Here is a 13,730-nt window from a genome sequence, read left to right as displayed (position 1 = left end):
TGGAACCCCTGATTAAAGAAGTCAAGTATTTGGGGAGAGGAATATCAGACCACTCCCCGCTGTGGATTAGTCTTGCTCTTGAGATGACGCCAGTGGGTAGGGTGGCTCCCATTGGGGCTTGGCGGTTAAAAGACCCTGTGATTAAGAAGGAGGTTCTCCAAATGTCGGAGCGTTATTTTCAAGAGAATGTAGGTTCGGTGGGCTCCGCTAGGTCACTCTGGGAAGCATATAAAACAGTGTCTTGAGGCGAAGTGTTGTCCATAGTGACTAGGAAAAAGAAAGAGGGGCAGGCAGCGGTGGTTCGCAAAGAAGAGGAGGTGTTGCGTCTGGAGGAGAAAGTAGCCAAGTCGCAAATGGCGGCGGATCTCCATCTGTTGAAACTCCGAGAGGAGGAGTATAGGAATCGCACCAGGGAAAGCGCGGTAGCTCAGCATAATGCCACTCAGAGCCGTATTTACGAGCACGGCGATAAAGCCGGCAAATTGATAGCTTGGCTTGAAAAAGGGGAACAGGCCTCTCGCTTTGTGCCCGAATTAGTAGGACCGGAACTGAGTAAGATCACTGACCCATTTGCTGAGTACTACCGTGGGGTATACTATATAAATTAAATGCCAATAAACTCGCCCCTTTCATCCGTGCAATGTTCTTAGAAAGTAGAGAGAATGGTGAGCTTCCATATGACCAACGAGTGGCCAACATTGTAGTTCTCCATAAAGCTGACAAGCCGAAGACGGAGTGTTCCTCCTACCGGCCAATATCGCTCCTCAACGATGAGCCCAAAATATTGGCAAAGCTCCTGTCTATTAGATTGGTAAAGGTGATTACAACCCTGATTCATCCGGACCAATCTGGTTTCATGCCGCGCCGCAACACGCCCTTAAATCTGCGTAGGTTGCATAGCGTTCTCGGGCAGCCAATAAAATACAAGAGCAGGCGGTTCTGGTGTCCTTGGATGCCACAATGGCCTTTGACAGAGTGGAGTGGCCTTATTTGTTTGCGGTACTGACGAGGTTAGGATTTGGGAGTGAATTTATCAGCTGGGTGCGCCTGCTATATACTGCTCCCCTGGCAAGAGTGGTTGTCAACAATTGTAAATCCAGTGATTTCTCCCTCGGAAGGGGCATCAGGCAGGGATGCCCACTATCCCCGTTGCTCTTTGCGTTAGCAATGGAGCCACTGGCAGCTTGGGTGAGGTGGGACATTACGATATGCGGTCTGCGGTGGCAGCCTGGCTGGGGGGATAAGATCTTGTTGTACGGGGACGATGTCCTGCTTTATCTCACGAGACCCAAATACTCCTTTCGTTTTTTCCTGGATGTACTTGCTATTTTTGGGAGGTATTCTGGTCTAGCTATCAACTGGAAAAAATCGGTGATTTTTGTGTTGGCTGGTGATCCCCCGGTGATCCCGCGGACTTGCCCCATCCGCATAGAGTCGGTTGGGTTTAAATATCTGGGCATATTTGTCACGCTAGACCCAAAAAAGCGCTAAGAGAACAATTTGGGTACCCCACTGGCCCGGTGTCAGAGAGATGTGGAGCGATGGAAATCTCTTCCTCTCTCCCTGCTGGGAAGGGCCACGCTCTTCAAGAAGATGGCTCTGCCACGGTTCTTGTATGCCGGTTGGGTACTTTAAGGAGATTGAGGCTCTTTAGAGACAGCTGCTGTGGGACGGTGTGGCCTGCATCGCTTTTAAGAAACTAACTCTTTCCTGGTATGATGGTGGGATTGGTTTACCTGACATCCGTAGTTATTATTGGGTCTCGCATTTGGCCGCAGTGAATCAAATCGTTTATGGACTCCCGGATGACTCCCGGATGACCCGGGCTATGCTATGGACCGGACTCAGGCCCCGGGTGGCAAGATAGACAGGGCGCTTTATTCTACGATGGGGAAATACCCTCGGTCAGGCCCGACTGCGCACGTGGTACATGTATGGCACGCGGCCAATAAATGTTTGGGGTGGGAGGGTAAACTCATGCTAGCTACTCCCTTGTTGAACTCCGAAAAGTTAGGTAATTTGTGGAAAACTAAAGGGTTCGACAAATGGGACCTCATTGGAATTACTCAGATTAAGGATGTGGGGGGGAAGGATTCGGTGCTTACATTTGACTCTTTAGCAAAACAGTATAGTTTGCATCAGACTGAATACTTCCGATACCTGCAAGTGAGGCACGCTCTTGACACTCATGTCCCCAGGGGCTCGGACCTCCCGGAGGCATCCTCTCTTGAAGACAGAGTATTAGACGGGCATATCCCGGAAAAAAACATCTCTCTTATCTACCGAAAATTGATTAACAATTCAGAAAACCCGCTGGTGAGACTTCGGGCTCAGTGGTGTGCGGACGGGTTGGAATTGGATGACGATGATTGGACGGCAGCAGTATCCTACCCCAAAGTCGTTGCTATCCAGATGCGGCTCCGTCTGGTACAGCTGAAAATCTGAAAATACTGCATAGATCCTATATGACCGGAACGCGTCTGGTGCGCAAGGGGCGAGCCGAAAACGGAGCGTGCAGGAGAGAGTGTGGGGAGGAAGGTACCCTGATGCTTATCCTTTGGCATTGTGCGGTCATACAAGAATTTTGGGTGAAGATTCATGATGAGTTGAGAGATGTGATTGGGCTGGAGGTACGTCTGGAGGCCCGGAGATGTTTGTTGAATGTGTGGGAGCCAACGGATTTCAATGACTATCAAAAGCAGTGGGTCACGCTGGCATGTATGGTGGCCAAACGAAATATCGCACAACTGTGGGGAGCTCATCAACCACCCCGAGTTAATAAGTGATCAGAAGCTCTTGACTGGTGCATGCTCAGGGAACGGGCAGTGTATGTAGCCAGGGGTTGCCCGTGGAAGTGGGGGAAAATTTGGGGAGCGTGGAACGCCTATCGTGGAGGTCTCTGTGAGCCCCCTACGCCGGTGCCGGACCGGATGGCACTGGATTCCCCTTGACCCTAGGGTTAAACATTGAATGTTTTATTCTGCACTGTGCAATATGAACCCATATGATATACTTGATTGTCTTCACCTGAAATTATTTTTCTTTGTTGTATTGTTTATAATAAAAAGAGTTACAAATAAAACTGTTAAAAAAGCATACCAAAATTCTGACCTTCCAAGACCTCGGATTTTATATCCGTTTCCTCCAAGTCATTCATGTTGATCATCTTATCAAATAACTTAGGAGTAATAATTGTCTCAAGGAGAAACATAATTTGCCTTGAGAGATAAACTTTCTCTAAGCAGCAACATATCACACAGTGGACGTTCTTTATCCTTATCTACTCCCTCTACTAAATTGTTAGGCCTAACCTACTAGATGCTGCTGGCGTGGTATGCGCACCAACTGCGGCGTAGCTGGGGGGGGGGGGGGGTGGGGGGGGTGAGGGCGGTCTGCCCCAGGCGGCACCATTTTGGGGGCCGCGAGGCACTGGAGGCCCGTTGTGGCGGCCTTTATAATTTATTTGGGGACACTACTTTACAGTAGTGTCCCCAAATAAATTATAAAGGCCGCCGCAACGGGCCGCCAGTGCTGCGCGCGCGGCCCGTTTGAAGTGCAACTGCTGTCTGCAGCATACAGCGCACGCACGCGTGCCACGCTACCATCACCACCACCTAGAATAGGCCCGTCGCACGTAGAATTAACTTCTGCAAGGTTGACTGCGACGGGCAGAGGCGTTCGGGTTCATTGTGCTCGCCGGCTGGGGTCGGGACAGAACGTAGAGCTTGCGCTTCAAGTCAAGTGGATGGCGCTGTGCAGAGGAGCTTGGGTGGGGTGCCTGGGATTGGAGTAATACACCACTCAGCGTGCCGCAGAAGCGGCGTTTATGGCAGCCCGAGGCATTTGTCACGCCCTACTGTCAGTGACAGCATGATGGCCTGCAGCGCTGAATGCAGCATGATGGGTGCGGGGAGTCTGCTAACAGTGATGCGGACCTCTGGTGTTAGTTTGCGCCTTGAAATGACAAAGCATGCAGCCCCCAGACGTGAGGAACAGAGCCCGTTGTAACGCAACTCCCCTTAACACTCAAAAGTCAGATGGAGAGTCCTGCTTGCGTCGTCAGACATGTCAGGCCCAGCTCTACAGACAAACACAACTGCAGCTAGAAGCCTTATGGAGGAGCAACTCTCCCTTTCTTCTGCTAGGTCTCTGCTGTTCAGGGCACAGCAGTCGAGTCATCACCTAGAAAGAGAGCCTGTATACACAGCAGAGACTTGGCTTAGCACTGCACATCTCACAGAAAAGCAGTGGAAGCTTGGAGACGCAGTAAGGAAGAGGTCGGAAATGTATTTCTTTAGTTAAAAAAGATAGTTTGAAGTTCTCTGGTTACGTGTTTTTTTTTAAGATACGTTGTGTTCTTATTGTATTCAGGTTAGATGCAAGGGACATGAATATCGTTGCCCACTGCCTACTTGCGCAATTCCTTCCTGTAAAAGTGGTTACTTTCTTAACCTGTGCCAGCCAGCCTCCCTTTGGCATACAAAACCCAAAATGCTGTATTACCATCAGCACATTTCATTCAATATCGTCAAAGTGAAATGATGGGCTCCTGCACACGTTTTTTTCTTGGAGCATTTTTAGTGCTTTTGTTAGTGACAAACTTTCAGGCAGTTGTAATTCATGTTGCTGAGTGTGGCTGGGTGTCTGCAAAATGAGATACAACTGCTCTGTGCTTTGGAGCAGTTTTAGTTTTTCGTTAGTCAAATAGGTGTAATTATTGATGTTTATATGTTTTTCTTGTCTAATTGCTTGATTTTGCTTGCGAAAAAATGTCACTCATAATTACACTGAAATTATGAAAATGTCAAACGTAAGCAATCTGACATCTAGGGAGCCCCCTCAGTACAGTACTCAGGCCTGTGAGCTTATGACTTAACCGGAGAGGGGGCTCCTCCAATGTACTGTTCAAGGGGTCCTGAAGTTACGTTACGTTACGTCACTGCACGGCTCCAGTTCATCGCCCAGCATTAACTGGCCTGTTCCATTTCCCACCGCCATCGTCTGAGGTCTGACCAGGTTTCCAACGGCACTTTAGTAACTAAGCATGTGACCTGCCTAACCGTCCACACTAGAGCGTCTTAAACCAGCTCCGTCACCAAAGAGGTCAATTATAACACGAGGAACCAAGGTGCCTGGGGACCCCAGTGATCACAGCAAATACTTGGTGTCACTTGATTCTTAAACAAACCCAAGCTACTACAGACATCCTGAAGGCGGGGACACTTCCGTTGAAACGCAGGAGCCCTGTCAGGAAGCTGGACTCGTGTCCTCTGCGTATAACAGGACATTGCTGGAATCACCATGTTCGCTGCAGGCGGCCCACGTGACCCCGCTGACCCCTCTTCAATCCAACAAAGTGTCTGATTCCTCACTCACTGCGGAGCGCGTGGCACGTTCACCGAAACCCAATATATGTAAAGCGGCGCCGGACGCACTCAGCTGCCAAGAGAAACTCACCACTCTGCTGCACAGTTAAAAATAAATATGAACTAGTCCAGTTACAGATGATTTGAGCTTTTTTGAGGAAAGGGCTTCTCGCTGTGCCGTGGCAAGCATAGCATTCACAGGCAGAGAGCACTGCAATTTATACTCACTCACTAAACAAATGTACAGAGTTCTTTGCGGCCTCTTCATCAAGAAAACATGTGACTGCCTGGGAGGCCCAGAAACGTCCGCTTCAGAGCATCTTTGTTCATCTTCAGTCACGCACCACTGCTGCAAATTCTCGGAAAAATGCAGAACTCACGAGCATTATGAATTGAGTTAACCTCGAGTCCGTTAAGGTATTACATTTAAGAAATATATGCATTATTTAAAGTCATATTCCGGACTTCTGCTTTCACATATAAACTGCTTGCAAGGGAATGTTTTTTTCAGCAAATGGTGTTGTAAGCAGTGACATATTTTTCTCCATTTTAAATTATATATAGAATAAATTCATCCCAAAATGTAAATAAGGCAGTTAAGTACATTCAGATTTTTCATTTTTACATTTAAAACAACATTTAAAAAAAGCTTATTTTCCTCGAAGAAGCAAGAGTAAACCTATGACTAGGCTACCAAAAATAACACATCTGTAGCTCACATTTAGGATATGAAAAACCCCGCAGCCTTTGCCTTTTCTCAAATTGCAGTTGTAAACCAAACAAAGCATCCTCACAAGGGGTTTTAAGCCTGCGATTGCTATTTTACTGTACAGACAGATAGAGTCACAGAAGAGAACCAGGTGCGCGAACACATGAGGCTTGATGACTGGGCGCAGCGCAGTAGTAAATTCAAACACTTAGTTGAGGTTTACCACGAAACGGTCGAAGATACTTAGAACGTGTGGTTAAAAACACTATACTTATTTTTTCTGCCGGCAACCACTCATTTCCCAACAAAAATGCCAAGTAGGACAACAGAGTGTACGAAAACACACGAGTTCCAAGCCACTGGCACACCATTCCCTCCTTCAAATGTCACATCCCACCATGTCAAGAAACGAAGTTCACTAGTAATTGTAGAGAGAAGTAAACAAGGCAGAATTAAAAACAAAGTAAACTATGGAATTACTCCAAGCATCAGAATCCGGTCACTGCCTCATTCAGCAAGAGCCCGGCCCCTCATTCTGGCTGCAGCACATCCAGAGACCACTGGTGCTCACGTATGTAAATCCTAAAAGAAATGGCAATTCCCGGTGCATTTCGGGGCACGGAGACCCTTCATCAGAGGAATGCTGTATCGTCAGAAGCAACGTATGTAACAATCAATTAAAGCCTTGGGACTGCTTAGCAGACCTCTGCTGTCAGCAGAATCAAAGGCCATAGCAGTGTTTATTACCAGACAGAGAACACCCCAAGACATGTTCAACATTGATGAAGTTCAAGAAATTGGCCGAACTATTTGAGTGCATCCTTCGGACTTGGCATAGATTGCACCACATTCTGAAACATAGAGTCTGTGTGGGATGAATTTCATGAAAGTAGAGAGCTTGGACTAGGGAGCGAAGCAGGGAAGGGCTACCATGAAATTAGGAGACAGTGACATAATAACATTTGTCATGCCAGAGTTGAGGGGCTAGACCTAATCCACTACAAGCCCCAATGACAGGAAATGTGCTCACGCCACAGGCGTGTTGACACCACCCTCCCTTCAGGTATCCTACGGACTGTGCTACGCAATGTAAGGTGCTTGTGGGCATGGTGTAAGTGCACCAAGGACCACAAGAAGTTTCCCAGTGCACTTTACACTGCTGTGTGTACAGGAGGGCCAGAGTGGTCATTCTGTTACGACACAGCACAGCCACGGCTGCTGGAATGTTTCCAGATTTTTCTGCACCACAGGAACTCCTTGCAGAGTGTTGAAGGGGCCACTGCACCCCTGGAACGTGACCGTGCGACTGAATATGAGCGAACACGTCTAATTAGGAGACATCTCATGGCATGAAGCCAGACTGTGCTAGTTACTCACAGGCGAAATAAAACCTTGCTATGCAGTCAGTGCCTGTGACCGGGGCTTTAAGTGGGACTGACTGGTCCCTTCAGGTTTCAGACCTGGTAGTAAATGAATGTAACAATGAAACAGGTCCTTATCGGACCCTATAATCATGTCCTTTACAGAAAGAAAAAAAATCACTGGTCACTTTCTAAACATTGAGTGTAAAACGCGTTGAGGTAATGCAAGTCAGCGATTTTTATTTCACGTTTAACTTATTCATTCCTTAAGATGGATTGCCATTTCTTGGATGTTGTGTTTCAGTATTTTTTTGCGCTGCATATTACTTTTGTATGCTGCATACTTTGAACTGAGTTGCTTCCAGGTGTTCACAACAGGCGGCGATTGAGAGCTCAGTTGCTCGGGCTGAAGTCAGAGAAAGATTAGCACACTGGGTGTTCAGAATAGATGGGCACCCAATCCCTGGCCTCTCTGCAGAACGCCAGGAGCAATGATCACGTGTGCCAGCTGCAATAGTGATTATGTTCGAATGTGTGTAAAGGAGGTACCCAGTTGTCAAAATAATGACAATGCAAGAAGAAAAGAAAATCTAGTGGCTACAGGTGAGTGGGTCTGTGTGTGTGTGGGGTGGTGAACTGTGGGGACGTGAAATAAGGGGAGAGTGAAAAGAGGACTTTGAAAAGAATTTCAGAAAGATTTCGAGAGCAAAAGTATTTGTGTCTAAAAAAGATTGCAGAGGAAAGCGGTGTGAAGGGAAGAACAGGAGTGATTGAGACACGCTGATGAGCACTGCCTCTTTCGCAGGTCTCAGTCTAACACACTCTCTTAATTTTCAGAATTGAAAGGTTTACTCATCTGCCTAATACAGCTAAACACCATGATTGACAAAGCCAATAGTCCAGGCTTGTTTTAGGCGTATGCCCGTTGGGCTATATTTGTTGATACAAATTAAAAAAGCACAGAGAAGCAGTAAAATACCAGTCGGGGGGCACACAAAAGAAGCATAGATTTTTAGTTTACATGCTTAAGCCACAATCTTCGTTACATGGGCCACGCCCTTTTTAGGGAACACCCTCACCCAGTTCTTCCATAGCACTTAAAGCTCTGCTTGTGTCATAGAAGCTCATCAGTAGACTATGAGATCCCCATTGTGACTTCACTTTCTTTTTAGGTCTTGCCTGAGCCAGCGCGCATGCGCTGCTGTGCAAGGCTTCTAATAAGGACTCGCAACTGACGCTTATGCTTGTGTTTTATTTTGTGCTAACACGCTATTGGCCTTTGCAAGCATCTTTCTAAGAAAGACAGCATGCAATTGGCCAAAGGTGGGTGCATGTCCCGCCTTCTCTCTCCCCTGGCCTAGGGAGCTCAGGAGCGAGCAGAGGCCTGCACTGTGTCTGCTGTGTTCCTTAAATTCTTTGCAGTGCGCACATGCGCACCACTCGTGGGCTTTTTTCTTTTCTTGCAGCTCTTCCTTGTTATGAGATGCTCTATCCTGCGATCAGTAACCTTCTCAGTGACCGTAACTTTCGTTAAAGTTGCGCATTGACCACTGTGAGAGGCATTCCCTGAGACTGCAACTTTTGACCGCGTAGCAGGCACTGAAAGAGGCATTATTTCCCCATGAGCCTGCCACTTGCCTATAAACCATGCGACGGATGCTGTGATCAGCATCCCTGAGGCACGAACAAGCTGCGGGCGCAAAAGACATTTTCAACCTCATAGTATACTTACTATGTACTATGTCACTTCCACCAAAACAGCCAAATAACCTCATTGTGGCCGTGAGAAAAGGCAGATTGACCCTGTCTGAGTACTTTTCTAATCCCTTTTACAGATGCATTTATTTACGTGCCTCAGTATGTGTCTGCCACAGCGACAATTGCTCAATCTCACAACATTACAACCTCCCACCACCATGTTGTATAAGGCGATGCAAGTACACCAGAGCAGCCGGTGTACTTGGTGTACGGTTATCCCAGGTCCTCCATAGCTCTGTCTGATCCCCTGCAGAACATCATCAAATGTCAGCTGTCAATCGAATTTAAACAGAACGTCATAAAATATAGTATATGGAGGGGAGATGTTGTGTAGGGTTTATGTGCAGCAATATTAATATCCACATCAAGCCATGGTCAAAGACGGCAGAGGATGCAGTGCTTCATGAGCGCGTCATCCTCCACTGCCCTATGTGCTGGCCTGCCACTATATTGCCCGTACGACTCACGCAGCCAAGTACCATTCCCTCTGCAACACTACAATTGCTGGAGTGGGATGAGGGCACCAGGTGCTTAGTATATTCAAAGCTGCTGGTGTGGCTAGGAGAGCTGATGCAGGCTTGAGCCTCATCTGAATAACACGAACAGGCCAGCTAGCGGGATCCATTGGGCGTTCAATATCCTCCACATTGCTGGACTTCTCAATCTTTTCCCAATGTTCCTGCTCATGTATCTGGTGATGTCTGATGTGGAGTGCTCAACTCGTGACAGCGTCAGAGGCAAGATCTCTGCCCCTTGCAGTAACAATAGCACCCCATCCATTGACTCCAAATATGTAACACATGCATGTGCCCATCGGCTGACAACATCCATTACCGGGCAGGCTGGCAGTTCCGGGGCAGCAGTCAAAATAGGCATACACCCCTCCCTTTTTTTAAGTCGCAGCTATATGGCTTGCTAAATACATCTTGGGGAATTTCAGAATATTGACCTTGGAATACATTCTGCCCATTGATTACCATAGGCATTGTGGTTTGTAACTCACATTTTCTGGCTTTCTATGTGCTTGCTTTATTCACTTTGGATGGTGCACGACTCACTTTAGTCTCTCCTGGTTCAGTTTGTCCTCAAGCATTGGCATAGCCAATAGGTCTCGACTTTGGGACCTTATAAGTGTTTACCCATGCAACAGTTGATGTTGTTGCACCAAGGATATTGTGCTGGATAACTGAACACTTATAAGGTCCCAAAGGCGAGACCTATTGGCTATATGCCAAAGCTTGTTCTATATGCATTCTAAAGCTACCCCTCCCATAACAAGGGTCTCAGATGTTACATGGGTTTGCAATGACTCAAATTCTTCGCTTTCAAAATGTCAGTCAAACCCTGTGACTACAGCAGAGCACAGGGTATAAAGCTCGGCTCAGGAGTGTCTGCAGCTCTAATCGTAGATATTTGTGATCTTGGTGCCCTGTTGGTGTATCTGTCGCCAAGCTTAAAACAATCAATCAGGGAGATAAGGCAGAAATAAGAAAGCAGTCACTGTATTTCAAAGGACACAACGTTTACGGTTAGAATAACTTTCCATTTTCACATGCATTTCCATCTTACATAACATTGCCCAAGCAGATTTGAAACAACCTAGTGTTGTCCACACCAAGACCCCATTTTATAAGCAATGCCACTGGAATTAAGTGATTAGGCAGCGTTTTCACATAATTATACATTTGCCACATAATCCATCATCTGCTGCATCATTGGCAGATAACAACAAAAAAACAATTCTACCTCAAACGGTTGAAAAGTTACAAAAACGTAGCAACATGTGTTGCCGCGCAGTGGAAATCCCTTTGCAAAGCATATCTGGCCACCCTTCTGTAGCTCATCGTTGGATTTGACTGTTAAACTTGTACTAATGAAGTGCAACCAATGCCCAGACAGTATCAACTAGTGTAAAAGTGACAAAATAATGAAGTAATACTAGCACAAAATGTGCCGCATAGCACAGCATAAGTTACTTTTTCCTTGCCACATAATTTACTGAACCCTGCCGCACAGTTTGGTCCTTCCCTGCTTCATAATTCCAGTGGCCCTGTATATAAGGAACTATCAACAGGTAGAGGAAGTGTTACAGCAAACGACCTCACAGCGCTCAGGATAGCACAAGGCAACAAGTGAATCAAGATTATTATTTCAGGATCCAGTCCGGAATCTGAGATGGGGTATGGTTTGGCCACACCCTGCACAGGGGACCTCTTTCCATTTTTTTGCCATTCTGACGTTGTGGGACATTGCACGAGATCTCAATCCGTGAAGAATGTGTGCAGTCGGAGTTTATTAGGAATGTGTACATCTAGTGTTGAACGTGCGTAAAGCATATGCTCTTGTCTGGAATACAAAGGGTCCTATCCCAACACAGGGGTTTTATTTGGGCTAGACATGAAGGATGTGGAAAAATATAGGCTGAATTGTTTTCTTTGGCTCTTGTCAAACAGGCACTAAATCCATAGATGATTACAAACAGGTCAAGATGTGGACACTTTACACAGTGATGAATACAAAAAAAAAATCAGAAGCGTGCAAGAAAACAAGTCAAATTATGACCTAAGAGCCGAGGATGGGGCGGGGAATTGGAGGCGATTGTGCCGAAGAAGCCGGCTGCAGCGAGTTCAGGAGGACGGGTGACACGTGTTGTTTCGGTATCCGAGGGGTAGGCTTTGACCGCGCCCGTTTTTGAGAGCATGTGAACTAATTAGCTACAGCGAAGATCTCAAAAACAGCTGCGGAAAAAAGTAAAGGCATTTTTAATTGTAAAACGAAGACTATCGGAATGGTGACACTGGATCTATGAAATAAACAAAAGTTGGGAAATATTTAACTTATTTAAGGGTAAGACTAAAAAGCGTGTTTCCTGTTCACTTCAACCTGTGAGGTCTGTCTACGGATCTGTGAGGCCCATTGGCAGGGGGTTGTGGGAAACTCTCCTGAAGAGGTGAACTCACAAATGCGCAGGCCACCAGCTTCTAAATATGTTACACTTCTGGGAATCCAGCAGTGTCGGCTGGCAACTGTTACACAGAATAAAGAGCTTTTCAAGGTGCGGGAACAGGACCAACAACGACGAAACCGCAGTCCATCTCCTGCTGTACATTTTATGTTTATTCAAAAACCCTCCCCTTCACAAGAGGATAGTGGTAGAAATAAACGAGGTTAAGAAAAGGCAAGGGCTGGGTTTGTATCATTCTCTGCATACACGAGCCCCGACCTCTGGTGCCTTGTCACTGAAGGAGCACTGACTGTCATGCAACCGGGAGTCATTCATTCCACAGCAGCCTGGATGCGCCATGCCTTTCTGGTGGAAGTCCGACAGACTGGGCGACACATCCACACTCGCTGCCACTCCCTAGATAGGGTTCCGCTAGCTTAAGTAAACCCCGCCAGAGCGCTCCTTGGGTCTCAATTGGACAGGCGGACCCCGAGAAAATAGCATTAACTTCGCAAATCCAGACCAGGGCTGCATTAGTAGGGGGCACCTGGCTGCAGCCTCTTTTCTCGCCTTGAAAATGCAGCACTCTTATTTCCTTGGCAACTTAGCTGTGTTAGGGATCTGCCACTCAGCACATCTGCATAGACCAGATACTGCCGATCCTCTCCTACCACCATTTTAAATCAAGTATCTGAAGCCTGTCAAATCTGGCTGAATGCTCTCCAAGTCCCAATAAAAGCACAGAAATCAAAGCAGCAGAACCCTAATGCTTGGGGTGCCAATGCGTCCAGCTGCGCTTGTTCCCGTGGAGTCCCTGTGATCGGTGTGCAGCGCTGGGGTACCAGTGTGCGCAGCAGGGCTGGGGGTGGGTGGGAGATGGATGTGGCTCGCTTACCGCCATGCTGACTGGCTGTGGGGCGCTGGAGCTGCCGCTACGCTCGGGTCTGCCTCCCTCGATATGCTCCGCTCGGCTCCGGCTCTGTCACGGACAGGCCTCCCGGCCGCCAGGGGCAGTGCGCGGCAGCCTGCAGGAAGGGGCGCGTCCCGGGAGCAGGCCGCCTTCCTGCAAGGCACTGCCTCCAGTTCCTGCGTGCGGGAGAGCCGGGGTGCCGGGAGCGGTGCTGGCCGGGGCTCACAGCCCGCTCCGCAGCTGATGGGGGTCGAGGCTGACGTCTCTGCCTGGGGGGTCTGCGACAGTGCCAGCGCACTAAAAGGCAGGACGTGTGTCACTGGGGGTGTTCTGGCCGCAGCGTTCTATTTGGATCTGAGCTTAGATATAATTGGAAGCGCTAACTGTGCCTAGTAGGACCACGTAAAGAAAGCACTTAGGGCAGTAACCACCGGCTGACGTCACGCGAATACGCGCATTTCTATATCTTGAGGTATTATGGTGATATTCGAGTAATGCTGGAGGTCTCCTCAGAAATTCTTTCTAGCAACCTTTGCGTGTTTTTTAACTTGTCTTTTATTTAATATCACAGCGATGTCATATTACATGCTGCCCCCTCTGGTGGTCACAAGTAAGAAAAAAATTAATTTACAGATTACCCTACACATCAGGTAAGTGGTACAGGATATCACAGTGGTGGCTC

General features: G+C 47.5%; 1 protein-coding gene across 4 annotated transcripts in view; it reads right to left on the bottom strand.

Moving 5' to 3' along the window:
- Positions 1–13,404, bottom strand: part of SEPTIN11 (septin 11) — a 964,023-nt gene extending 950,619 nt beyond the window's left edge. For all 4 annotated transcript variants that reach the window (XM_086961789.1, XM_086961791.1, XM_086961790.1 and 1 more), the window contains exon 1: positions 13,034–13,404. In XM_086961789.1, the coding sequence (XP_086817915.1) occupies positions 13,034–13,039 (6 nt within the window). In that variant the 5' untranslated portion in view covers positions 13,040–13,404. The remainder of the gene's footprint in view (positions 1–13,033) is intronic.
- Positions 13,405–13,730: the final 326 nt, after the last annotated feature.

The sequence above is a fragment of the Lissotriton vulgaris genome, chromosome 3_1, assembly GCF_964263255.1.
Source record: "Lissotriton vulgaris chromosome 3_1, aLisVul1.2, whole genome shotgun sequence".
Classification (NCBI taxonomy): Eukaryota; Metazoa; Chordata; class Amphibia; order Caudata; family Salamandridae; genus Lissotriton; species Lissotriton vulgaris.
This window is presented reverse-complemented; position numbering and strand designations above follow the sequence as displayed.